The sequence below is a fragment of the Mus pahari genome, chromosome 2 (genome assembly GCF_900095145.1).
Source record: "Mus pahari chromosome 2, PAHARI_EIJ_v1.1, whole genome shotgun sequence".
Lineage (NCBI taxonomy): Eukaryota > Metazoa > Chordata > Mammalia > Rodentia > Muridae > Mus > Mus pahari.
Window position 1 is genome coordinate 134,066,480 of NC_034591.1, and position 26,075 is coordinate 134,092,554.

At 39.8% G+C, this 26,075-nt stretch overlaps 1 protein-coding gene across 2 annotated transcripts in view; it reads right to left on the minus strand.

Moving 5' to 3' along the window:
- The window catches only part of Ankrd30a (ankyrin repeat domain 30A), a 64,007-nt gene that overhangs the window by 25,205 nt on the left and 12,727 nt on the right, over nt 1-26,075 (minus strand). Inside the window, exons 7-23 of one of the 2 annotated variants that reach the window (XM_021190076.2) lie at nt 24,584-24,656; nt 22,089-22,149; nt 21,842-21,993; nt 21,276-21,405; nt 20,754-20,815; nt 16,714-16,807; nt 14,283-14,381; nt 13,681-13,709; nt 13,519-13,597; nt 10,740-10,804; nt 8,754-8,902; nt 7,506-7,658; nt 5,145-5,178; nt 4,736-4,877; nt 3,038-3,251; nt 1,206-1,389; nt 402-539 (exon numbers count right to left, since the gene is read on the minus strand). In XM_021190076.2, coding sequence (XP_021045735.1) covers nt 402-539; nt 1,206-1,389; nt 3,038-3,251; nt 4,736-4,877; nt 5,145-5,178; nt 7,506-7,658; nt 8,754-8,902; nt 10,740-10,804; nt 13,519-13,597; nt 13,681-13,709; nt 14,283-14,381; nt 16,714-16,807; nt 20,754-20,815; nt 21,276-21,405; nt 21,842-21,993; nt 22,089-22,149; nt 24,584-24,656 — 1,858 coding nt within the window. The remainder of the gene's footprint in view (nt 1-401; nt 540-1,205; nt 1,390-3,037; nt 3,252-4,735; nt 4,878-5,144; nt 5,179-7,505; nt 7,659-8,753; nt 8,903-10,739; nt 10,805-13,518; nt 13,598-13,680; nt 13,710-14,282; nt 14,382-16,713; nt 16,808-20,753; nt 20,816-21,275; nt 21,406-21,841; nt 21,994-22,088; nt 22,150-24,583; nt 24,657-26,075) is intronic. The other variant, XM_029535362.1, reaches the window with a different exon arrangement.

Here is a 26,075-nt window from a genome sequence, read left to right on the forward strand (position 1 = left end):
ACATGGTGGCTCACAACTATCTGTAATGGGATCCAATGCCCTCTTCTGGTGTGTCTGAGAGAGCAACAGTGTACTCACATATATTAAATAAATAAATAAATCCAAAAAAAAAAAAAAAAAAAAAAAAAAAGGACAGGAGATGATTGTTCTCGCCTTTAAAAAAAAAAAAAATTAACAAGCTGCAGAATTCCCCAGGCCCCTGAAGCTGTGGCTACTGCTCCCCCACAAAAGCACTTATTTCTTTACATTACTTCAGACAGCAGGAAACCTCCCGAACAGGTTTATTATGTATGCACACATATGGCTCAGAAATCCTCTATGTTTTCTGTGGTCCATAAGGCTGGTTCTGAAAATATGTAAATACATAAATGTACGCATCTTTTGAAAACTACAGGAAATACCTCAGAAGTCATTTTCTTCTGCGTCATTTCTATCTCCTTTTGCTTGCAGAGGTGACTTGCAAGAATCCCATCTTGTAACATTCTGGCATTCTGTTCTCGGGAGAGCTGCCTCTGAGTCTCATTTCGCTCCTCTAAGACCTAGAGATACAGTGGTGAAGTTTTCAGTCTCAGACTTCTATGTCTGCTGCAGACATGGTATCTAAAAGCTTACTTAGGGCTAGAACAACCAAAACAAACTGGAGCCAGCCAATGAAAGCATGAGGAGCCCACACAAAACACTCAAGTTTGTACTGCATGTTATAGTTTAATTGCTTAAAAGGCAAACCCACTTCCACAGGTGAAGAGTATGTTGTAAACTACCGTTTATTAGAAACATTTAACTAGTGTTAACAGTTTCAAAGTCAGCTTTTACTTTCAAGAGTGCTAAACTAACTTTATTTTCCAGATTAAACTTACCTTCCATTACTTCACTTTGAGAAGCTGTATGTAGTACCCATCTGTTTCCGAGTCACAATAAGTAATTTCAGCTCTCTATGTTAAGATTTACTCTTGGTACTAGGCGCCACTGGTCCACAAGGGGCTGTATACACCCCGGCAGCCCCACCCAATCACACCAACTAGTGATGAAGCTGATGTCTGTCAAGCTCATGACGTTTGCATCAAAAGGAAACCGACATATCTCAAATGGCTCATGGAGGTATATGTATGTGTATGTATGTATGTGTGTAAATACACTTATTTAAAGTGACATTACGATACAACAAATGAAGGTAGGAGAGACACTTTTACCTGGGATTGGCTTACCTGGCTGAGATGGCTTTTCACCGTCTTCAGCTCCATCTCCAGGGTTCTGAGAGAGGCTTCAAGCTGCTGCCTGGCCTCCACCTCGCTCTGACACTGCTCCCCTTTCCTTCTAAGCTGCTCCATGGTTTTCTCAGAAAGCTGGTCTGCACTTCTCCTCTTCTCTTCCTCTTGTTTCAGTGCAAATCTGAAATTAAACGTGCTCACCTTAAAATTAACTTGTTTATAGAAAAAAGAGATCACGTTGTGACCTGGACCTCAACATGGTGATGTACTGACCTAATAAAACTTCTGTTGTTAAATAATTTCCTCTGCTTTATGATTCAAGAGTTTAAATCTCTTCTAAAGCCCATATGCTCCTGATGATAATACGGATAAATAAAAACTTTAACTAGCAAGTTTCTAGAAGTCTGGTAAATGTTATTGAAAAGGAATTTTGAACTCATTTGGTAAAGTTACAAGTTGAAAATTATCTTTTGTAGGGAGAAAATCTCAGTGGTTAGAGCACTGGCTGCTCTTCCAGAGGTCCTGAGTCCAATCCCAGCAACCACATGGTGGCTCACAACCATCTGTAATGAGATCTGATGCCGTCTTCTAATGTGTCTGAGACAACTACAGTGTACTTATAATAAATAAATAAATAAATAAATAAAGTGTACTTATAATAAATAAATAAATAAATAAATAAATCTTTAAAAAAATAAAGATTACACTGTGTATCAGAAGTAAAATTTTTATCTTTATGAAATATTTCAGGTCTCCCTAAAGCATTACATCTTAAGACAGCATCTTCTAATGTTCCATAAAACACACACACCAAAGCTTTAGCCAAGTTAAACAAGAATATCCAAATTAATAAAATTAGAAACAAAAATGGATAATTTTTTCTATCCATAGGGTAATAAGGATATACTTTCAAAATCTTTATTCCATCAACTGGAAAATCTGAAACTGATGAATTTCATAATGTATGTGACATACCAACATTAAATCATAAAGAGATTTAAAAATGTAAACAGATCCCCCACAAGCAACAAGACCAAAACAAGAATAAGACCTAGGTCCAGCTGAATCCACTGCAGAACTCTATCACAGCTTTAAAGAACTAAAACCAATTCTATAACAAAGAAAAGGAAGATAAATTAAGTAATTTTTTTAAAGGAAATCTCTTTATGAAGCTGGCACTGTACTAATAGCTAAATCAGATAAAGAAACACCAACAAAGGAACTGTATCCATCAATCTACCTGAGAAACACAGATGCAGAAATTCCCATTAAGATATGCTAATCAAATTAAAAACACATCAAAAAGATCATCCGGGGCTGGCGAGATGGCTCAGAGGTTAAGAGCACCGAATGCTCTTCCAAAAGTCCTGAGTTCAGATCCCAGCAACCATATGGTGGCTCACAACCATATGTAACGAAATTTGATGCCCTCTTCTGGAGTGTCTGAAGATAGCTACAGTGTACTTACATATAATAAATAAATTAATTAAAAAAAGAAAATCATCCACCATGATTAAGTGGGCTTCATCCCAGAGATTTAAGGATGGTTCAACCTATGTAAATCAGGAAATGTAGCCCACCACATGATCATTGCACTATCTGCAGAACAGGCTGTTGAAAAGGCTCTAACGCGCTTTCAGAGCTGAGCTATCATGGCTGGGGACATCAGAGGGTAAAAGCACCTGCTCCGAGCGAGACTTCTACAGCTGGATCTCTAGGACCCACACAGTGGAAGGAGATCACCACTCCTGTTAGCACCCAACTTCCACACACTTGCCAAGGTGTATACGCTCGTATATGAGTAAGTGAGTGTAACAGGGACAGCTCACCTCAGCCTGCAGAGCTCCTGTTCCCATCCGACCTTTTCATGCTCCAACCGTGACTTCACGTCTTCTGTCTCCGACACTTCCTTCTGTAATCCCTTATATTTGTTTTCCATTCTTTTCAGTTTTCCTGTAAGTAGTTCACAGTGGCTTCTTTTAAGTTCTATTAATCTTTTATATGAATAAATGGCGTCCCGGATTTTCAATAGACTAACAGTATCTGAAGGAGGAAAAATAAGAGACAGATAAAATGAGTGTGCATATTAGAAGGAGCTTGCATGCCTGCGTTCACTCACACTAAGTGCCGACAATGAGGAACACGTTACACTAGGCTCTGCAAATAACATAGGTGACCTTTGCTCTGGTTCAGTTTCAAAGAAAATGTGTAATTTATATACAATGGGGTTGTTCTTATAAAACTGAATAGAACTGGAGATCTTCATGTTAAACTAAACTCAGCCAAACATTCCATGCTAGATTTAAAAGAGAAAAACAAAAAGCATTTAATGAGCCTCCATTTTAATCTGCTTTTAGCCAAGATGAGATAATAATTGTGGAACCACGTTCCCACTTGAAACAACGCAAACAAAGACAGATAAAATATTAAATAATTCTCATGACAATGATCCTTAATAGACAAATGAAATTTATGAACATCCCAGGCCTGACTTTCTTACCACTCACGGATAAAGACCTGAAGTCGAGCTCCCTAGACTTGCTGAGTTGAGGTGACTGAGTTCAGAGTCTGACAGTCAAAGACAGCTTGAGATCACAGGAGAGACCAGAGAGGAGCCGGCCACACAGATAAAGACCCTGCAGGTCTGTGGAGGGCCTGGAGTACTCAGCCAGGAACGGAACAAGGCACGAATAGCAAGAGACTACCTTAACCAAGGATAAACGGTCTGAAAAGATGAAATCTGACCCACCGCTCCTGTAAGAATAATGTCTATTCTGCCTGGTCAGGCTGGACAAATACAACTGACAAGATAATGGACACAGACCAAGAAAGGAGTTCATCGAAGACATAGTAATGGGAAAGAAATACATGGAAAACACTTGCCGTTAATTAGTAGTGTAATGTACATGAGGACCAGAATGATATGCATACTGTGCAGCTGTCAGAATAGCTAAGGTTTAAAACACTGACAATCAGTGTTTCTGAACACACACACACACACACACACACACACACACACACACACACACACTGGATCTCTCCTATCTCATGGATGGGAAGACAGAACGAGGACATGCTGGAGAACAATCTGTCAGCTTTTAAACAGGGAGTGTGGGAGAAATGGAGGCTTCTTCAATAGACCTGTTAACTAGGCTGACTATAGTAATTAAATATGTGTTTAATACATATTTTGAAACTAACCAAATTACCCTTTATATATCAATAGGCCTTGCTGAAACTGTATAAAACAAAACATTCTACTGCAACTTCTAAGTCAACTGAAACACAGAAAAGCAAGCTGAACAAAAGCACTGGATGTGTTAGTCCTGTGAGAGGGACTGCAGCTTTGGCTGAGAGTACATACTGAGCAGCTCACAGACTATGTTATCTAATGAGTACTTCTCTCTCGAAATACTCCTCAGTACAGGAAAAGTATTGTCACACATCTGGGGTTGAGGGGCAATGCTAAGCTAAGTGGCATACATCACCATACATAAAAAGGCCTTCCATTTACACCACAGCCATACCTTTACACTCCAGTCTGAGATGCTCAATTTCACACAAAATGCTCTCGTAATCAGGGCCCTGGAGCTCATGGTCCTCAGAGGCTGTTTCAGATGACTCAGTGAAGTCGTCAAGGTTGTCCACAGCAGCTGTCTGCCCGCTGTCCTGTAAAAGAAACATGATTTTAAACTGTTATCTGATGCTTACACCGTACATGTAATATATGAGCTTTCTGTTTATACAAGCAGAAAGAGGCACTTTCTAAAAGAACTCAACTGTAGTCAAAAGGACTCTGTTGTCAACTGCCACTGTTTGTTACCTGATGACAAGGTCCTCTGTTTTCACTTTGTCTTTTATATCTTTTAACTTTCATTTTTAAATATACCTCATATTTTAAAACAAATTATTGGTTTTTTATAATTTTTACATTACCTTGTTATGTTTACTAGATGTTTTCTTTGTGGGCCTAAAATAAAAAAAAAAAACAAAACCATCAAGAATCCTTTAAGACTAATGTTAAGTATAAAGAATATATAAGATTATTGATTTTTATACAAAACCTCTACATTTGAAACTTACTTGTTTCACTAATAAAGTTTATAGATTATTTACATAATACTTTTCTGTAGGGGGTTTAGTTATAAACAAAGTAAGAGATAAAAATAATTGTTACTATCATAAGAAATTGAAACACACACATATTTCGTTTATTCAGTTGAGGATGACCTTGAGCCTCCAGCCTCAACCCCCCCAGAGCTGTGGTCTGAACTGTGTACCACCAAGACCCTCAGTGGGTTGTTGGTCATCAAATACAGGGTTCTGTGTATTCTAAGCAAGCTCTCTACTATCTGAGCCATATCCCCAGGCCAGAAAGAATTAAACATAGGTCAAAGTTCTGATGACCACAGAAAAAGGAAAAACATGTTACCTGCTTTATTTAATAGAAAAAGATACCATTAAGAAAGTTTTGTGCCGGGCGGTGGTGGCGCATGCCTTTAATCCCAGCACTTGGGAGGCAGGGGCAGGCGGATTTCTGAGTTCGAGGCCAACCTGGTCTACAAAGTGAGTTCTAGGACAGCCAGGGCTATACAGAGAAACCCTGTCTTGAAAAACCAAAAACAAAGAAAAAAAAAAGTTTTTTACTTTTCTTTCTAGTGTATATGTGTGTATGTGTGTGCACAAGCATAAATGTGCGTTATAGTGCAAGTGAGGAGGTCAGAGCACAATGTGTATGAGCGGTTCTCTCCTGCAGTCAGGTGTATTCTGGGATATCAAACTCAGGGCCTCAGGCTGGTGGCAAGTGCTTTCATCCTCTAAGCAGTATTGCTGGCCCCATTTGTCATTGTCACTGTCATTTGTGGGCACTACAACCTATCTGAAAAGTGTTTCAGAAGTTCTTACATAAGAAACCATTTTGTTTTGAGATAAGGTAAATGCCCTACAGGTCTGCCTACAGCAGATAACTCTGTAAACTAAGTACGCCTAGAATTCATTATGTGCTCCAGGCTGGCTTTGAACCCATGATAATCCTCTTGCCTTAGCCTTGAATTACAAGCATAAACTACCACACCTGGGCTGAAAACATTTTTTAAAATTAATTAATTAATTAGTCAATTAATGTTTTAATGTATGAATGCATGGACATCTGCTTGCCAGAAGAGGGCATCAGATCTCTTTACAGATGGTCATGAACTATCATGTGGTTGCTGGGAATTGAATTCAGGCCTTTGGAAGAGCAGCCATCACATCAGCTTTTAATCACTGAGCCATCTCCCAGCCTCAGAAACACTGTTTTGGTTTTTTTAATGATGAGAAAATGTAGCCTTTTCTGGACCTACAATTACTGTGCATCACTGAAAGCACTATTGATGTGCTAATCTCACTGTAGTCCTCTCAATCCTGTGAGAAAGGTTAATGCAGTAGGCATTTTACAAAGTGGGGCGAGGAAAAGCTCTAGAGCACACAGCAGATCAGTGGCAGACCCAGTGTCATAGTTAGGGTTTTACTGCTGTGAACAGACACCGTGACCAAGGCAACTCCTATAAGGACAACATTTAATTGGGGCTGGCTTACAGGTTCAGAGGTTCAGTTCATTAATATCAAGGCAGGAGCATGGCAGCATCCAGGCAGGCATGGTGCAGGAGGAGCTGAGAGTTCTACATCTTCATCTGAAGGCTGCTAGTGGAAGACTATCTTCCAGACAGCTAGGATGAGGGTCTTAAAGTCCATGTCCACAGTGACACAACCATTCCAACTCCCTGGGCTAAGCATATTCAAACCATGACACCCAGCAAACCCAGAGGCATGCTACACAGTTTGAACACAGGCCTATCTATCTCCAAGGGATTTATACTGACAACAGCAAATGAATTCACATTATTACTTTACTGCTACTTGTAATTATTAATTTCTGAATCTTGTAAACATTTTCTAAATAAAAAACCTTACACCTCCACAGTTTTGAAATAAATCTCTTTGTTGCTGTTGTTGTTATTGTTTTGAGTCAGGGTTTCTCTGTGTAACCCTGGCTGTTCTGGAACTCTCTGTAGACCAGGCTAGCCTAGGTCACAGAGCTGCCTGCCTCAGAGTTGCTGTGCTACCACACCTGGTTTGAAAATGTCAACTGTCAGTAACTTAGACATACAAGCCCAGTGACAGAGGCAAGCAGAGACGTCTCTGCTGGATCCTTCCTGAAACTACACAAACATTCTGCTTTTAAAGAAGATTATTAAATCAGTCAGTACCCACATTTCTATTATCATTCCCAGCATAGAAATCTGATGCGTATTTTACCTGGCTTCACTTTGGTCTGTGTCACTCCAGCAGGAACCGTCCTGCATTTGTGGCAAGCCAGCACACTCACTCACTGCTGTCCTTGCAGGCTCTCTGGATACCCATTTTTCATTTCCCATTTTCTTTGCTTCCTTCATAGGCAAGGCAGGACCACTATTTAAAAACAAATCATTTTTTTTTTTTTTAAAAATGTCTTTTAAAAATAATTCTACTGACAAAGAATAAAAGAAAAGTAATTTTGGTACAATTCTAACAGGCAGCAGCAGAAGAGTGAGACTGGGCCTGGTATGGGCTTTTGAAACCTCAAAAGTCACTCCCAGTGATGGACCTCTAACAAGAAAATAACACTTTCAAACCTAATGCTGGCCATTCTCATTCAAACCCAAATGAAAAACTACTCAATATACCTGAGTAGTTTGTTTTTATTATATTTATAATGTATTGAACTAGAATTAATTTGGTATGTGTATATTAGTACTTAACATGTATTATTAATCTCTAATAGTACCTCTTCAAAACGGATCAAATTCCCAGGCTTGTTAAAATGATATATTAAAATAGTATGCCATTCTTGAAATAAATTTTTAAAATAAATTTAAAAGAGAGAAACATATTCACATAACATAACTGAATTTTAAAGAAACCCAAATTCTTACTATAGGAGATGGTAAATACTTTTTGAAGATAGTTTAATAGCATGTATCATCATCTGAAATACACCCTAACCTGACAGTTAATAGCTTCATTCCTGGGATCAAATCCTTCTGGAATAAAAATAAAACATGACTTACAAATGCTTACATGCACACATATGCTAAGGATGTTTGTATACTGTGTCACACATTGTAGGTAAGTAACATAATGTATGTTAAGGATATCTTATATATGTTTTTAAACAAAGTATTAATTAATATAATTGGAAAAATATGTCCTTTAATGTTTTTCTGTCAATCACGTAAGGCTGAATATGTCTAACACATATGCACAACATTTATTTAAAAATGAATAGTAACAGCTGGGTGTGGTGGTGCACGCCTTTAATCCCAGCACTCAGGAGGCAGAGGCAGGCAGATTTCTGAGTTCGAGGCCAGCCTGGTCTACAAAGTGAGTTCTAGGACAGCCAGGGCTACACAGAGAAACCCTGTCTCAAAAAAATCAAAAAAAAAAAAAAAAAAAAAGAATAGTAACTCAAATTGCAATGGGTTTTATAGTAACGCCTCTCCAATGTTAAATGCTGTCCACTCTTACCTGCCACGTCCCTCAGTCCCCTCCCTGGGAGCCTGCTGGTTATCAGTGTCTCCATTCTGTGGCTTTACAGCAGCACCACTGTCAGCAGCACCACTATACAGACTTCCTGAGAGTTCTGCTTCATTATTTTTGTACGTTTTTTCTTCAACCTTTAATGTAAAGTGGACAGAAGGATGACTTGATTTTCTAAATAAATAAATGAATGAATGAATGAATAAATAAATAAAAAGACTTTCTGTGGGAGGGGCTGAAGAGAAGGCTCTGGGGTCAAGAGCGCTGATTTGGTTCCTAGCACTGACATGGTGGCTCACAACCATCTGGACCTGTTGCTGCAGGGACCCTATGCACTCCTCGGACCTCTGTAGGCACCAGGCATACACTTAGTGAACATATGTACAGGCAGGCCAAACACACTCACACATAAAATAAAAATAAATCTTAAAAAAAAGTCATTATGCAATGGCAAAGGAATTCCTGCTTTTCTTAAAAGCTCTTAGTTGTCATTGATTGTTATCACATGACAGTTTAGCCAGGAACTGGATTTGACACCCCAGTCCCACATTTTGCATATTGAGAAAGAAAATGATACACAGAATTTTATTCTCAAGAGTTCTTTCTGGGGGTGAAGAGATGGTTCAGTGGTTAAGAGCACTGACTGCTCTTCTAGAGGTCCTAAGTTCAATTCCTAGAACCCACGTGGTGGCTCACAACCACCTGCAATGAGATCCTATGCTCTCTTCTGATGTGCAAATGTACATGCAGGCAAAATACCCATAAACATAAATAAATAAATCTTTAAAAAGAGTTCTTTCTGTAAGGCTGTATATTTTTAAAAGAACTTTATTTTGAAATAATCAAAGGGTATACACAGAGAAAGCAGTTGAAATCTTACCGGTAATTTTAAGTCACTGGACTGTAACTAAGAAGTAAAAGCTAACTTACCTCAGTCTACAATGGACACTGTGGCTCTGCAGGCTCATTGTGCCTGCTGACTGTTTGCACCATACTGGAGTCTGTGCTACACTTACTAAACACAGATTACAAGGGTTGTGTTGTGTTTTGTTTTTTAGTGTTACAAAGGCTTACCTCATCACACGTTAAAGAATAGATTAAGTCCTTTTTCTAAAGATCACCAAATGATCTTTAGAGAGGAGGCAAACTATGAAGTGCCAAAGTCAATAAATACTGATTAGAAAAAAGAGCGACATCAGTTCCAATTATAAAGCTGTAACAGTGTAGTCATTTATATTATGTCCAGTTCTAATACAGTCTCCTATTCAATAAAGATGGTGGATGAAGCCATTTAGGGTATTTGCCAGGTTCTGATGATAAATCAAATTAGAAGGTTAAGGCATATCACCCAGTACCCCAATACTGAGGCCTCACTGCAGAGCTGTGATTCTCTGCCAGGCGATGGAGGTTATTTTATGTGCTGGTTCAGAGGCTAGTTTAAAGGTTATATTGTGGGGTTACTGAGCTCCCACACTCTGCTACTACTGCCCCTTGGTGCTGCAGTTACCAACACACATGTCCACCTTGGGCTTTTTCTATGTGAATGTTGGGGATTTAAACTCAGGTCTATAGATTCTTAAAGAGCAAGCACTTACCAAGTGCTTACCTAGGGATGAATCTCCCTAGCCTTATCTCAAAATTTATAGTTAAAATGTTGTTAAAATGAAGTATTAGGGCCTAGACAGATGGTTCAGAGGTTAAGATCACATACTGAGTTTGGTTCTCAGAACCCTGTTGAGCTCATCCTTGCTTCTAACTCCAGCTCCAAGGGGTCATATACTCTCTTCTGGCCTCTGCACACATAAGCTTTTGCCCATACACATATACATGTAATTAAAAATAAAGCCTGTTTTAAAATTGAATATTAAATTACTACCCACTGATCCTAAAAGGCCAGTCTGAACGGTACTCATCCAACATGCTCTCTTACTAAAGCGCAGAGCACAGGAAGCCAGCGACTCAGCTTTCACGCACCTTCTGCTGGGTGTCCTCACTGCCACTGAGCCTTGTCTGTTCTTCTCTTGATACTGTTTCTGGCTCTGAAATCAAATGCGCACACTGGGTCAAAATAAACTTCTTTACTAGAGAAAATCTTTATAAGCCTAGAAAAATAAACAATTTGCTTTTCTTTTAAGAGTTTAAGTTACACTTAATTCTTAGCTATAAAGCTAAATATTTACTACTTTAGGGAAATACTCCTAATTATCCAAAACTTCTACAAATCATTCAGACACTCTCTGGAGCCAAAATCATTATATATAAAATCTCAATGACTCATGCACAAATTCACCAACATAATGCATCCCGAGGAGGAGCATTAGAAATACCAGACTCACATAACATAAACAAAACCATAAACTCAAAGGGCACACAATTCCGTCTGCTAACAGTGACTTTGGCTTCCACAATTACTGTTACCTCTTATGCCCATTACTTACTGCTGAACACTGTATTACATCTGAACGCTTCCACCCACTGCTGTGATGCATTTCCTTTACTTCAAGCTTTGAGTAGAGTGGTCTTTCTTTTGGCTAACAGGAGCTGCTTTCCTTGGGGCTATCTTAGCAATTTTCCCATCACATCTTTACCACTTGAATTGTATTTTCCCCCCTTATATGTATATTCTTTTTGCGCCTGTACTAGATGGCTCAATTTTTAAAAAGGATAAACCTACTATGTCAATGCTCTTGGGTAGAGAGGACTATGCATCCCCCCAGGAACAAGTTGGTTTAAAAAGGGAAGTACTGGAAGAAGTTTCTAAGATAGCAGTGGCTGCTTGGTGAAGGCTCCCTCTTGCCTCCTGCTGATGGTAAGACAACTGTATTGGCAGGAATCAAAAAGAACAAGATGAATCCTATGAAGACTTTATTGCTAGATTGGAAGAAGCTCTAGGCAGGATGCTTCTTCTCTGAGGGCTCGGACATATTATTAAAACAACTTGCATGGCATTTTCCCAAAACAGACTGAGTCTTGTTCCACATAAAATCAAAAAGTGGATAAACAGGAGACAGGACATACAAACACAACAAATATTTGTTTCTTTTTTCTTTTCCAAGCAGAGTGGCCAAAGTTAAACTTTCTGAGATAAAAGGGAAAATACGATGAAACTGTAAGAGCCACTTCACCACTAAAGTCCCCTAGTCTTTTGACACTGTGGTGATCTGAATATGCTTGGCCCTTAGGAAGTGGTTCTGTTGGGGGTGTGGCCTTGTTGAAGGAAGTGTGTCACTGTAGGGGTGGGCTTTGTAGCCCCACCCAGTCCAGAAGAGTGATAGACACTGACAATTATGGGGACATGAGAAAAGAAAGAAGCCACCATTATAGCCTGTGGTTGCATGGCGAGCCAGCTGAGAAGCAGAGGCAAGCGCAATTACCACTTGCTTCAGAGTCATGCTTCTCAACCTGTAGGTCACAACCCCTTTGGGGACTGAATGACCTATTCATGGGGGTTGCTTATCAGACATCCTGCATGTCAGATAGTTACAGAACAATTCATAACAGTAGCAATGAAATAATTTTATGGTTGTGGGAGTCACTACAACCTAAAAACTGTATTAAAGCATTGTATTAAAGAACTGTATTAGGAAGGTTGGGAACCACTGCTTTAGAGACTTCTGTCTTCTCAGCTGTAAATCTGGTAGGGGTCTCACCAGAAATCCTATTTACACTAAAAGATATAACCCCCTTGCATGGCCCTGGTTTTACCTTATCAGATCATTTTTGCTTGCAGTTCGGAACTAGATAGGGAATATTAGTCACTGACTCCAAGTAGAGAGAGCAGTGATAATCACCTGCTATGAACAGGTATTAATTGATAAAAGTCTGTGGCTCTAGGTACAGAGATAACAGATAGATGGTATAATAGGTATTAAATAAATAAATGTCTGTGGTTCCTGGTAGAGAGCAAAACAGATAGATGGTATGACTGCTCTAGCTAGGCAGAGAGTTTAACAATTAAAAACCATCTGCTTCCTATACGCAGATATTAATGGAAGTTTGAATTAATTGCTTTAAAGATGATATAAAGATATATTGCTCTAATAAGAATTACAAGATACTCATATTCTGTCTAATGTGGGCTCCACAGGAATTTTGGGATTTTGAACTTTTGAATTTTGAATTTTCCATTCAAGGGATCCAGAGCCACTTTATAATCTCATTTATCAAAACAAGAGAAAATATAAGAAAAAAAAAATCAAGGTTTCCAAACAACCCTTTGAGGTGTAACTTGAGAGCCACCAAAGTGATATGACTAAATGATTCCACACTCGGTTGGATCCTCCTGAGAAGTCCACACCCACTCGTGGGCATGTCTTCTTTCCTACATGTCTCTCTTAGCTCCTCTGCTTAGGAGCCACAGCTCAATGAAACGTCATACACATGCTCAGGTGTGCACAGCTCAATGAAATGTCATAGGCAAGCTCAGGTGGGCTTTTATTCACTTGAGTGTCTTTCTCTCTACTTTTAGTAAAAAACCTCCACTCTGTTTCGTCCTGGCTAGTCTAAACATTCTTTCCTATACCGAAGCCACAAATCCAGAGACTGACTCAGTTGTAGCCCCTAAACAATTAAGGTAACTCCTGGCTTCCAAAGGTGACAGTGTAGTACCCACAATGACAGGTACCAATAACAATGCTGTTTTATTTACTTCAAATCTTTCCAATAAAACAGGGAGTAAAAAATGTTTAGGAGCCAGAAGACTGAGCATTTGCACTGTGTAATGCGCTTTCCCCTAGAGCACTCCACAGTTTACCTGACTTGACAGTCTGTGCATCCTTCCTTCCCACTGTCTCTGTTCTGTTCAGAGCAGGAGCCCTCCTTTCCATGGCAGGCTGAATGGATTTGAAAACAGTATTTATCAAATGTGCACTCCATATAACATGTAGTGAAAATTTACGGTGAAACATTACTATACCTCCATGATTGCATATTTCCTGGGGGCCTCTGAAAAGCAAAAGGAAAATGTATAATTTATTATATATAAATATGGTAAGCCAACCATCTATTTATGCAGTTACTATGGCGCTGAACCCTCATGACACATTTGAAAACGATCAGTTCTGTTATCCCCCTCTGCTAAGGCCACCCATGTATCAGAAATCTATTCAATGAAGAACAAGAGAGTAAGTCTGACAAAACATGCAGTTAGGACTCAAAGTGAGGTGTGTCCAGTGACTGTGACTAAAACAGAAACACGTGTTTTTGCCAATGTGAACATGCTGATGAACAGACAGAAGCATGATCGTTAGTTAGAGCAGCAAGTCATGACTGTGAAGATCCATTTCAGAGACGATGGTAAAAGCATGTCTTTAATGCAGCACACCAGAATGGTTAATTACATTATACTACAAGCATTTATCATGGTTTTCAGTTTGCCCTATAATTTAAAAGTAGAAAGATAGAAAGTTCAGTTGAATGTACAATTCATTTCCTATCAGAGAAGATTTTTAAAATCGATTGGATTTAGATATGTACTTGTAGAATAATAGTTAATAAAAATACCATTTTTTTCCATACCCATGTGGGCTACTGGAATGCCTACATTTCTTGACTCCTCTAGTTTAGCCATCTTAAAGCTTCTTGATCCACTCATGCAAGAAGGTACATAAGTCACATCTAAGAAATAATGTACATGTTTTTAATATTAAATAATTAACAAGAAGGAAAAGTAGACCGAGTCATCAGATATTAGAACCAGAGATATTAATAAACTTTTATTTCAAGATAGGTTTAATATTTAGTTAAAATACTTAAGAAGTGAACCATAATGCTTTGCTTTAAAATCAGTTTGGTTTCGCTGTTAACTATGTTAGTCTTTAATAGATTTTCATGAAACAACTACTTCTTCAAAAAATCAGCCATCTCAAAAGATAACAACAACAACATAATCTAAGTAACATATTAATGAGAGTCTCAGGTGCCTGTTAGTTGTTCAGATGGCATCTGTGAGGCTATGGTAAATCAAATACTAACTGCTTCCAAATTCTAGGAACCCTGAAGCAGCAAGAGCCCAGCCTGAGCTCCCCAGCACCCCCACCCCGACCCCCGGGTCAGCTCCTACAGCGCCTGGCTGCTTCCCTCCATCCCACAAAAGTTACTCTTCTCTTCTCGTGACCGATAGCCCTCTCCATGCATGGCTCTCTTCTTACATGTTTTCTATAGGTTATTCCAGTACCTTCCTTCTTTCCTTTGTATTATAATTCGGAATTATAATCCCTATTTCTCCTTTCTTTTGAACTTTCTAACTAGAAGCATGGCTAGTCTGTATGTATAACTCGCACATATTCAAAACACAATATCTACGTATACTATGTCTCATATACAACTTCTTGGGTTTCACTTAGAATATAATTAGAAATGATTTCTAATTATGTAAAAACAATAAGACTGAAGGAGCAATCAGAAAGAAAAGGGGATGTAAAAGTTAGAAAATTTGTTTTGGGTTAACTGTTAGAGGAAAAAGAAATGCTTTTGAATGTGAAAAGGTTTCATGTGGCAAAATAGGAGCCTAAAGTAAAGGATTTTTTGAAAAGGAAAATAGGTGATAAACAATTGGAAGGCTAAAGATTGTCCTGAAGAGTTCTGAAAAGGTAAACCTTAAAAGTATGTGCTGGATATAACAATTAAGTTAGCTATAATTAAAGGTTATTAAAAATTGCTGATGTCAGGGCTGGAGAGATGGCTCAGTAGTTAAAAGTACTGGCTGTTCTTCCAGAGGACCTGGGTTCAATTCCCAGCACCCACATGGCAGCTCATGACTGTCTAACTCTAGTTCCAGGGATCTCACAACCTCAAATGAAGTCAAAACATCAATGCACATAAAAATTAAAGATTCCCAAGGTCAAAACTCAATCTGTTGATCCAACATGGCACTATGGTCACAATAGCCATTCTGCCAGTCCAGGAGCACGGAAGCTCTTCCATCAATAGTGTCTGCTTGGATTCCCTTCTCAGGGTCCTGACATTCCCACTGGAAGGTCTCTTACTTGTTTAGTTAGGTATATTCTATGCACACTTAACTCCTCTACGCTATTATAAGTGTTTTTAAAAAAATTTCTTTCTCTGAGTGTATACTGTTACGATATATATGAAGGCTACTTTACCAATAGGGGGCTAATATTGAGAATTTACAAAGAACTGTAGAAGTTGCAAACCAAAGAACCAAAACTACCAACTAACAAATGGGCTAGTTAAAAGTCTTGAATATTCCTGGTCATCTTGGAAACACAAATTAAAACGACACTGAGATATCACTTCACCCTATCAGAACAGCTGTCATCTGGAAATCTGATAGAGGAATCAAACTGGATTCAAACTGGCCAGAAGAAAAGAACAAATAATAAATCATTTAAAACACTATGAACTTCAAAGCAGTTTACAGAATATGAATGACTATGGGTACAAGAGGAGAATACAGTGTAGCTGTTCAAAGGGTATGATTTCATTCATATATATATATATATATATATATATATATATATATATATTTAAAAATGCCTATTTCCAGGTTGGAGAGATGGCTCAGTAGCTAAGAACACTGGTTGCTCTTCCAGAGGTCCTGATCAATTCCAATCAACCACATGGTGGCTCACATTCATCTTCACTGGTACTTGATGCCCTTTTCTGGTGTGTAGGTGTACATGCAGATAGAGCACTCATACATAAAATAAATATTTTTAAAATGTCTATTTCCTTTACTCCAGCCTTTACTGTTAAAGGCCATACTCTGTTTTTTATTTCTTTAACTTTAGGGATAAAATTCCTATTATATTTGTATGTCACGTGGATATGTTTTGTAAGGTAAGAGAGGGAAAATTAATGAAAAAATCAGACTCAGATCATAATGGCTGGCAGCACTGCTAGGACCTAGGGCGTCTGCTCTACGGCTCCTCCCCCACGCTCCTGAAGATGCTTTTCTGCTTTGCATGAAACATCAAGCCATCCTTACCTTCTATCTGTCCATGTACTCTCCGTTTTCCTGTCTGATCTGCAGTTCCAGATAAGTGACCTACGTCTTTCAGTGAAACACTCTCGGAGACACTCTGTTGGCGCAGAGATAAAATTAGTTACACAGAGATTTCCTAATCATTTTCTAAGATGATGCTTCAGTTTCTTGCTTAAACACTGCTAGAAAAATAGGAAATGCACACTGAAAAGAAACATGTCAATAAAAAAGACTGCATGTGTTTCCTCTAGATCAAACCCACCTTCACATTTCATCTGGTTACCAGCTATGAAGGCAAGCGTGGAAGGTCATAGGAGTGTATTCATAAAGAATTCATTTGTTTTCATGCTTCAGCAAGCAGCGAAGCTTAGAACACTTAGCACTGCTCCTCATTCTTCATGCAATGTAAGAGGATAACTAAAAAAACAGGTATCTTAAGAAATTCTTGTAAGTTCACCTGCTTTAATACTGCACAAAACATTTAAAATATGTTCAATGACAGAAATGTATAAAGTCAGAATAAGAAACCTGGCCTGCATGGTAAGAAACTTCAGAGTGTATCACAATGATTACACAGAAGGCTCTGTAGAAGTTGCTAGCTTCAAGTTTCCATCTGTGGCCGGAAGCTGACCCTGTGCCACAGCTCTCTGTACCCAAATCCTGCTGGGAGAGAGCTGGTCTCCCAGGAGTGCTGACACACTTGAGAGCACAGGTAAGACCACCACTTCTGCTCAAATACCTGGCCCAAGAGGGATTCACCTGGAGCCCTCAGGACACAGGAACCAAGGAACAGCTGGGGACAGATTCTTTCCAGTTTCCATTTTTGTCCTGGAGCTGACCCTGTGCCACAGCTCTCCATACCCAAATTCTGCCCAGAGAGAGCTGTTCACCCAGGAGTGCTGACACACTGGCAGGAGGGACAAGCCACAGTAAGAGACAGCAAGACCAGCTAACACCACAGATAACCAGATGGTGAGAGGCAAGTGCAAGAACATAAGCAACAGAAACCAAGGCTACTTGGCATCATCAGAACCCAGTTCTCCCACCACTGCAAGCCCTGGATACTCCAACACATCAGAAAAGCAAGACTCTGATTTAAAATCATATGTCATGATGATAGAGACTTTAAGAAGGACATAAATGGGGAACAGAGCTAAACAGAGAATTCTCAACTGAGGAAACTTGAATGACTGAGAAGCACCTAAAGAAATGTTCAATCAACATCTGTAGTCATCAGGGAAATGCAAATCAAAACAACCCTGAGATTCCACCTCACACCAGTCAGAATGGCTCAGGTGACAGCAGATACTGGCAAGGATGTGGAGAAAGAGGAACACTCCTCCATTGCTGGTGAGATTGCAAGCTGGTACAACCACTCTGGAAATCAGTCTGACAGTTCCTCAGAAAAGTGGACATAGTACTACCTGAGGACTCAGCGATACCACTCCTGGGAATATATCCAAAAGATGCTCCAAGATGTAATAAGGACACATGTTCCACTATGTTTATAGCAGTCACATTTATAATAGCCAGAAGCTGGAAACAACCCAGATGTCCCTCAACAGAGGAATAGATACAGAAAATGTGGTACATTTACACAATTGAGTACTACTTAGCTATTAAAAACAATGACTTCACGAAATTAGCAAACAGATCTAGAAAATATCATCCTGAGTGAGGTAACTCTGTCACAAAAAAAAGCACACATGGTATGTACTCACTGAGAAGTAGATATTAGGCAAAGAGTGTGGAATACCCACAATACAACTCATGGACCACATGAAGCTCAAGAGGAAGGAAGACCAAAGAGTGGATGCTTCAGTCCTACTTAGAAGGGCGAACAATATAATCAAGGGAAATTGAGGATGGGAGGGATTTGGGAGGAAGGGAAGAGGGGGAGGGGAAAAACAGGGACAGAATCAGGTATGGGAGGAGATGTACAGAGGGTCATGAAATTGAACAGAGGTGTATAGCAATGGGGGATGGGGATCTGGGGGTAGCAACCAGAAAGTCCCAGATGCCAGGAAAGCCAGAGCCTCCCAGGACTCCACTGGAATGACATTAGCTGAAATACCACACAAAGGGGAGGGAGAACCAGTTGAGACCATATCCAGAGGTTAGGCATGGCCCCCCAGTTGAGGGATGGGGCCACCCATCCATCTCCAAAATTGTAACCAAGAATTGCTCCTGTCTAAAGGAAATACAGGGACAAAGAGTGAAGCAGAGACTGAAGGAAGGGCGATCCAGAGACTGTCCCACCTGATGTCCCAGTATAGAGGAATGCTAGGGTGGTGAGGCAGGAGTGGGTAGGTGGGTGGGGGAGCACCCACATAGAAGCAGGGTAAGGGGGATGGGATAGAGGGCTTGCAGAGGGGAAACTGGGAAAGGGGATAACATTTGAAATGTAAATAAATAAAATATCCAATTAAAAAAAGTTGCTATATTTAGGTAAAACCAAGGCTTAGAAAAATCTAAGTAATTTTGTGTGAAATTTTTAGAGCCAGCAAAAATTGGTTGAATAAAATGATAAAGAACCTCTTTTCTGTTTGTATAAATAAAAGCCCACAAATATCAAAGGCAGAATGTGATCCCTTCCAATCAAAAAGAACGTCCAAAATATGTAGTAAGCTTGGACAAGAAAGGATAAAAACATGTCTAAGTGTTTATAATGTGCTAAGGAATTATTTTGTAGAGTATACATATATAAATGAATATTCAACTTCATGCTTGTCTCTGGAGATTTAGAGCAAAGTGATGAAAAAAATCGGTTCACTGTTCCTCAGAATGTTCTCAACTCCTGTGGGCTGGCTGCTGCTCTCATCCTTTAGTTGGGAGTTTGAATGTCATCCTCAGACAGAGCCCTAATACTGCTACCTCAACTGCATCTGAAACCCAAACTCCCTCCTATTTCCCTTAGATGACGCAGTGAGACTGACCGACAGATCTGTGTGGTCTTCTGTTCTATCGCTACACTAACACTGAGCTTCCACTTGTAATACTCAGTGTCCAGCTGCCTCAGGGATTGTGGTAACTCAGTCACAGTTTACTCAGGGCAAAGCACTGAAGACCTCTTGGGAAAGACCTTATGCACAGAATCACTGTATCTTCCAGGTTACCTCAATCGGTAATTTGTTCAGACTTTTCCAGAATGAAGATCTGAGTGGCCCTGTACCTTCCCATCCTTTCCTTGACACTATTGTCTCTTCGATTTGTTTTGAGGAGCAGTAGGATCATGCTGCCATATGTGGTGCTGCCACATGAGTGGATGCAAGTCACTCCTCACAGGATGTGTTATGTTCTCACTTCACTGGTATGTCTCAGGACTTTATGGCAAATACAGTCCCTGACATTCAAATAGGTTAACTTCTCCCCAAATTCTATAAATATTAAATGTGAGAACCAAGGATGGCCATGTCTTTTGACTGTGGTGGTTCCAGTATGCATGGCTGCTGCACTTCTAAGCCGCCCCAACTCTTTCTATGGTGGTGTCATTAAAATGGATCGTTATGGACGGATGGACATTACACTGGTACTAAAGGCACTTCACATCTGAAGATGATTTAAATCTATTACAGAAGAAATTAGGTTACAACAAATTTAACCAAAACTGCTACAGCTACAAAGTTACACTGACTCTTTTCTTTCTCCTGGTATTTCCCTTGTGGATTTATACTTTACATCCCAGGTTGAATGACACCCCAAGTCCTGCCTGTTTCAGGTCCCACCTGTTTCAGGTTTCAGGGGTAAAAACTCCAAGTTTACACTTTCCCTCAGAATCCCACTGGACGTGCACACACCCACATCCATCACAGAATCTTTCAGGTCACAGGTTGACGTGACTTTTTAATTTGCACTTAAATTTAATCTAAAGTGGTTCCTCTGACGTCTACATCTTTAAATGAAGCATACGGATGAGCAGAACTGTGTTTTGAGCAGTACTTGGTATAGAATTATTATTTATGGATTGAAGATGAGAGGAACCAGCCCCTTAAAGGCACATGCAGGTGAGAAAGTGAGTAGCTCCATTTATGCGTTGTCCGTACCTCAGAATCCCAAGGCGAGTCTTCATCTTCGTCTTCTCCTAATCCTAACGCAGACATCATTTCTATAAAACACAGTCACATACACACGAGTGAGAACACGTGTGTTTATCTATATACCCCAAATTACAATAAAGATGATAGCAGAAAGGACTTTTGGTGGGTTAAAGCAGCTTCAGACACAATTGGTAGTAGCAAGAAAGAGCAAAAGAGGGCTGGAGAAATGGCTCAGCAGTTAAAAGCACTGGCTGCTCTATCCAGAGATCCTGGGTTCAATTCCCAGCAACCACATGGTGGCTCGCAACCATCTATAATGGGATCCAATGTTCTCTTCTGGTGTGTCTGAAGATAGCTACAGTGTACTCACATAAACAAAATAAATAAATTTGAAAAAAAAAAAAAAGAAGAAGAAGAGCAAAAGAAAGAGTATTGAGAAGAGACAGATACTGGCTTTGGTTCTCAGCCCTTCAGTGCTTTGTAACAGTGTGTAAGCATGGAAATGTTGGGAAGTATTCACTAACTCACCACTTTTATTACTTTTGTGCCAACCGTCAGCACGGGTTAAATTGTCACGATTTGGTTGCTCCTGTGAAGTGCTCTCAATAATATCAGTACCGTTTTCTTCTCCTTCAATTGCTGGCTCGGGTGCTCCTAGCTATGGGGGAGAAAACAGAAACTTCACTCACCCTGCAGCTCACAGGGTGCTTGCTAGTCACTGTTTGGTGATAATGGGTAACACAGGCTGCAGTCAGTAAGCGAAAGATCCGTGCCCTCGGTCTAAGGTAGACAAAGGACCGGGAAGGCAGATGGAAGAGTGCATTCAGAGGAAGACATGGGACCGGAAGACGGCTCAGGAGTCACGGGCACTTGCTGTCTTCAGAGGACACACTGTAATTCTCAGTACACCCACAGAAGCTCAGAGCCACATGCAATTCCAGGTCTAGGGCATCTGACACCTCTGGCCTACACGCATACATACACACATGCAGCAAAGAGAGAATTATGACCCAGTATTTACAGGGAAAGAGAAAGGAGCCCCCAAAACAATCAACGGGTATGCCCAACTTTTAAAGATAAAAGAATGTGCGCACCACAGGGTCAGGTGACTGGCGGGATGGGGAGAGGGTCTGGACTCTGACTGGTGGCGCAGATTCAATCTCAATGGCATCGTCACTTTCACTAGTGGAATTACTGTCATCAAACCGGGCTCCATTGTCTAGTTCCTTAAAGCCACATTTTGTTTCTATTATGAAAAAAAAAAAAAAAAAAGAATACATGGAAATACTTACTTTTAAATCAATGAACAACAAAAGAACAGGCCATCTTTAAATGACTTACGGTTTTTCTTAGACTGCTGAGCAGCTGTCCACAACTCTGTCAAATTAATTTTGGGGACATTCTAGAAAAACAAAAATAATTTTGAAAATAACATGATAATAGATAAATATAGTATTCACTCATACTATCTGATCTAACAGCAAGAGTATGTTTCTGAATCCTTAAAGTAGATTCAAATATTAATTGTGCCATTTACTAGTCTACATACTTGAACTGCATGAGGATTACGGGATAAGAATATCAAAATTTTACTCTTCTTACACCTGATTATTCCACAAATTTTATGATATCCTTTAGTATATGATTTAAATGAAATAACCCAGAACAAAAATTTATTCACGATTTAGAGCACTTCTGAAAACACTAGCATTTAAAGAAATTGAAAATACTTTGACTGTATCATCGTGACCTACATTTGCATGACTGCATCTAAAGGAGAAGCTGTGAGGGCTTACTTTCGGTAGTTCATGGGTTGAAATTACAAACAGTGTAAGTGATTCTACCCTGTGTGCCAAAAGTAACATACACATTATTATACACATTTAGCTCTTTCTAACAAAGAGGAGGGAAAAAGAATAAATCTTGTGTGGCAAAGCCACACGCAGGGACCATAGAGAAGTGTGGCTAAACATGCCAACCATGGTGAAAGGGCACGGATAGAAGGCACCGCAGACAGGCATCATGTGTCTGCATACAAAGGGAGGGAATGTATGAATAAGTTTTAAATGAAGAAGGAGGAGGAAAGCCCGGCCTAGTTAGGGTCACTACTGCTGCGATGTAACACCACGGCCTAAGAGACCTGGGAGGACAGGGTTTCTGGCTTACACCTTCACATCACTGTTTACCATTGAAGGAAGTCAGGACAGGAACCGAAGCAGGGCAGGAACCTGGAGGCAGGAGCTGATGCAGAGGCCATGAAGGGTGCCGCTTACTGGCTTGCTCAGCCTGCTTTCTTATAGGACCCAGGGCTACCAGCACAGGGATGGCCCCCACCTACAATGAGCTGGACCACCCCCATAATTAGGAAAATGCCCAGGAGCCTGAGCTCATGGAGGCATTTTCTCAACTGAGGTTCCCTCCTCTCAGATAACCCTAGCTTGTGTCCAGCGAGCGTAACCTGAGAACCTAGGTTCACAGCGCAACCCTAATAATGATCTGCAGTTACATTTTGAAGACATTAATATAATGAAAAGTTAATTCTGTACTGTAAGTACAGAATGCCCAATCATGTTTAGCTGATATAACATCATTACTAGATAAAGACATTAGAAAAGCAGCACTCTAATTAATTTCCTACTTGGAGATGACTTGCTAATTAGAATTCTATGGATAACATACAGATTCAAAAATAAATTAATGCAATAAGGCAAAAATATTTGAATCTCATCATGATCCAACTCCACAGTTTAGACAGCAGTTATGGGCTGCATCTCCCTCCTTTCATGACAATTCTCTAATCTGTTTTTGCTTTTTGTTAGTTTTATCTTTTTAACATGATATTTCCCCAGTGTCACCCAAGTTTACATCTAAACATCACAAAGTGAGCATGTTTTTAAGAATTCAATAGACTTTATGACTTTTTATGTGACATTTCCTCAATTTAAGGCGCACCTGAGTTTACTATAAAAGAGACTTTGTTTGGGACAGAACATCTACTCTTCAGGTTTACAGATGTAACAGTCCTGAGGGAATGACATGGGGCATAGACTGTAATAAACTTGCAAAAATTAAATTTGCATATTTTTACAGTTTCTGATGGTATGGTAATTTATATGCAGATCAAGGATAGAAATAGAGAAAAAGTTCACCTAAAAACAGTATCATACTAAGAGGTGTCTACGGAAAAAGAGAAAGAGAAACTGCACGCTGTGTGTTTACACTCTTGAAACTAAGCCACCGGGCTGGTGAGATGGCTCAGTGGGTAAGAGCACCCAACTGCTCTTCCAAAGGTCCGGAGTTCAAATCCCAGCAACCACATGGTGGTTCATAACCATCTGTAACAAGATCTGACACCCTCTTCTGGAGTGTCTGAAGACAGCTACAGTGTACTTACATATAATAAATAAATAAATCTTTAAAAAAAAAAAAAAGAAGCTAAGCCACCATGGAGAGTCAATGATTTACTGTACTAACTGGGCCCGTCAGAGATTTAATTTGGGCATAATAGTCAGACTCATATAACTTACAAGTCATAATAAGGTATATTTATTAAAGTAATTTTTGATCCAATCTGCTGTTTAGTGTACTGTAGGAAGCTTTCCTCGATGGCGATTTCTTGTCGTCTTTATGGATTTTCCAGCTCACTCACCTTCCCAGCCTCCGCCTTCCAAAGGAACAATCAGTCCCTGATATTCAGCAAAATAAAAAATGATTTAACAAGTCACTGTTCTACAAAATGTTTCTCCCATCAATATTCCGCATAAAACAATGACAGACCATCACTAAAGTTTAAGAGCAAACAGTCAGAGAGACATTTTCACAAAACTGCATTTTACCTTGGTGTCAAAGCTATAGTCCTCCTCATCTGATGTCGGCCAGGAATCAGCAGGACCAGGAGTGTTATAAGACCTATGAGCAACAGCAACAAAAACTGTAAGACCAGATCTTTATTTATTTATTCATTTGTTTGTTTGTTTGTTTGTTTATATGAGTGCTCTATTTTCATGTATGGCTGCATGACAGAAGAGGACATCAGATTCCATTACAGATGGTTGTGAGCCACCATGTGGGTGCTGGGAATTGAACTTAGGACCTCTGGAAGAGCAGCCAGTGCTCTTAACTACTGAGCCATTTCTCTAGCAGTACAGGAGTGCTTAAAAGAAATCTAGGAACAGATCAGCAACCAGTATAATACATATTTCTTTGTAGATGTGACTCAGACTTGGTCTCTTTTCAAAAAGCTTTCAGTTGCCTTTCTGCCTCCACTTCTCCGACTCTCAAATACTCAAGACTCACTCTACGTTCCATATTAAATTGAGAAAGTCAATATACTGGCAAGCCTATGAGTGATTTGGTTTCAAAAGTTGCCTGTGCTAATGACTATGCTGAAATCTCATTCATGTCTGACATCACTCTTGTCTTCAGAACTAAAGAGACCTTGACAACTTAGAGCATGGGACAAACTGTCTGCTCTGCTCTGCCCAGAAACTCAGCAGGGACGAAGGAACAGCAGCCTTGGCACTCAGCCCGGAAAGGACCTGCTAGGACCCTACAAGCCGGGCCAGATGGCACATTCCTACCATCACAAAGTGCTAAGACTGCCACAGGTTGAAGGTCAGTCTGGTTTACAGTGTTGCAGGCCAGGCCAGGGAGGGCTCTATAGTAAGTCCTACCATCTGCAGCTTCCAGGTACCTTAAAACAGTATAGGGAGTCCCATGAACTATTTAAAGAGTTTGAAAATTAAATTTAAGTAAACTTAAGTACAAACTATTGTGTTGGCAATACATTTTCTACAGATTAAAACATTAACAACTGGGACAGATGGCTCAGAGCAGAGGTTAGGAGCGCTGGCTGCTTGCTCTTCCAGAGGTCCTGAGTTCAGTTCCCAGCAATCACATGGTTGGTGGCTCATAATCTCTGGTGCCCTCTTCTGGGGTATAGGCATACACGAAAGCAGAACACTATAATTGATAAACAAACCAACATTAAAAACTATAATATAAAAATCCAATCATTTTTCCTAAGTAGGTGATATATTACTTAATTATACATAAACTACCAATCCCTTGAAACCTGCCAGGGCCCACCTGGCATCCAAGTACCCAAGGAAGGCAGGGAAAGGGGTATGACACCAGCAACTGGAGTCAAACTCCTGTTGATAGCAGCAGGGGAGTAAGAAAAAAAAACAACTTAAGTTACTTGGGCTCTTTTCTTTGGCTCAAGGGCTCTTCATGGCTAGGAAAGAGGCTTGGAGTCATTAACTCTTCGTGAGCCAGAGAGAAAAGACAAGAAAATCTCTCTCTCTCTCTCTCTCTCTCTCTCTCTCT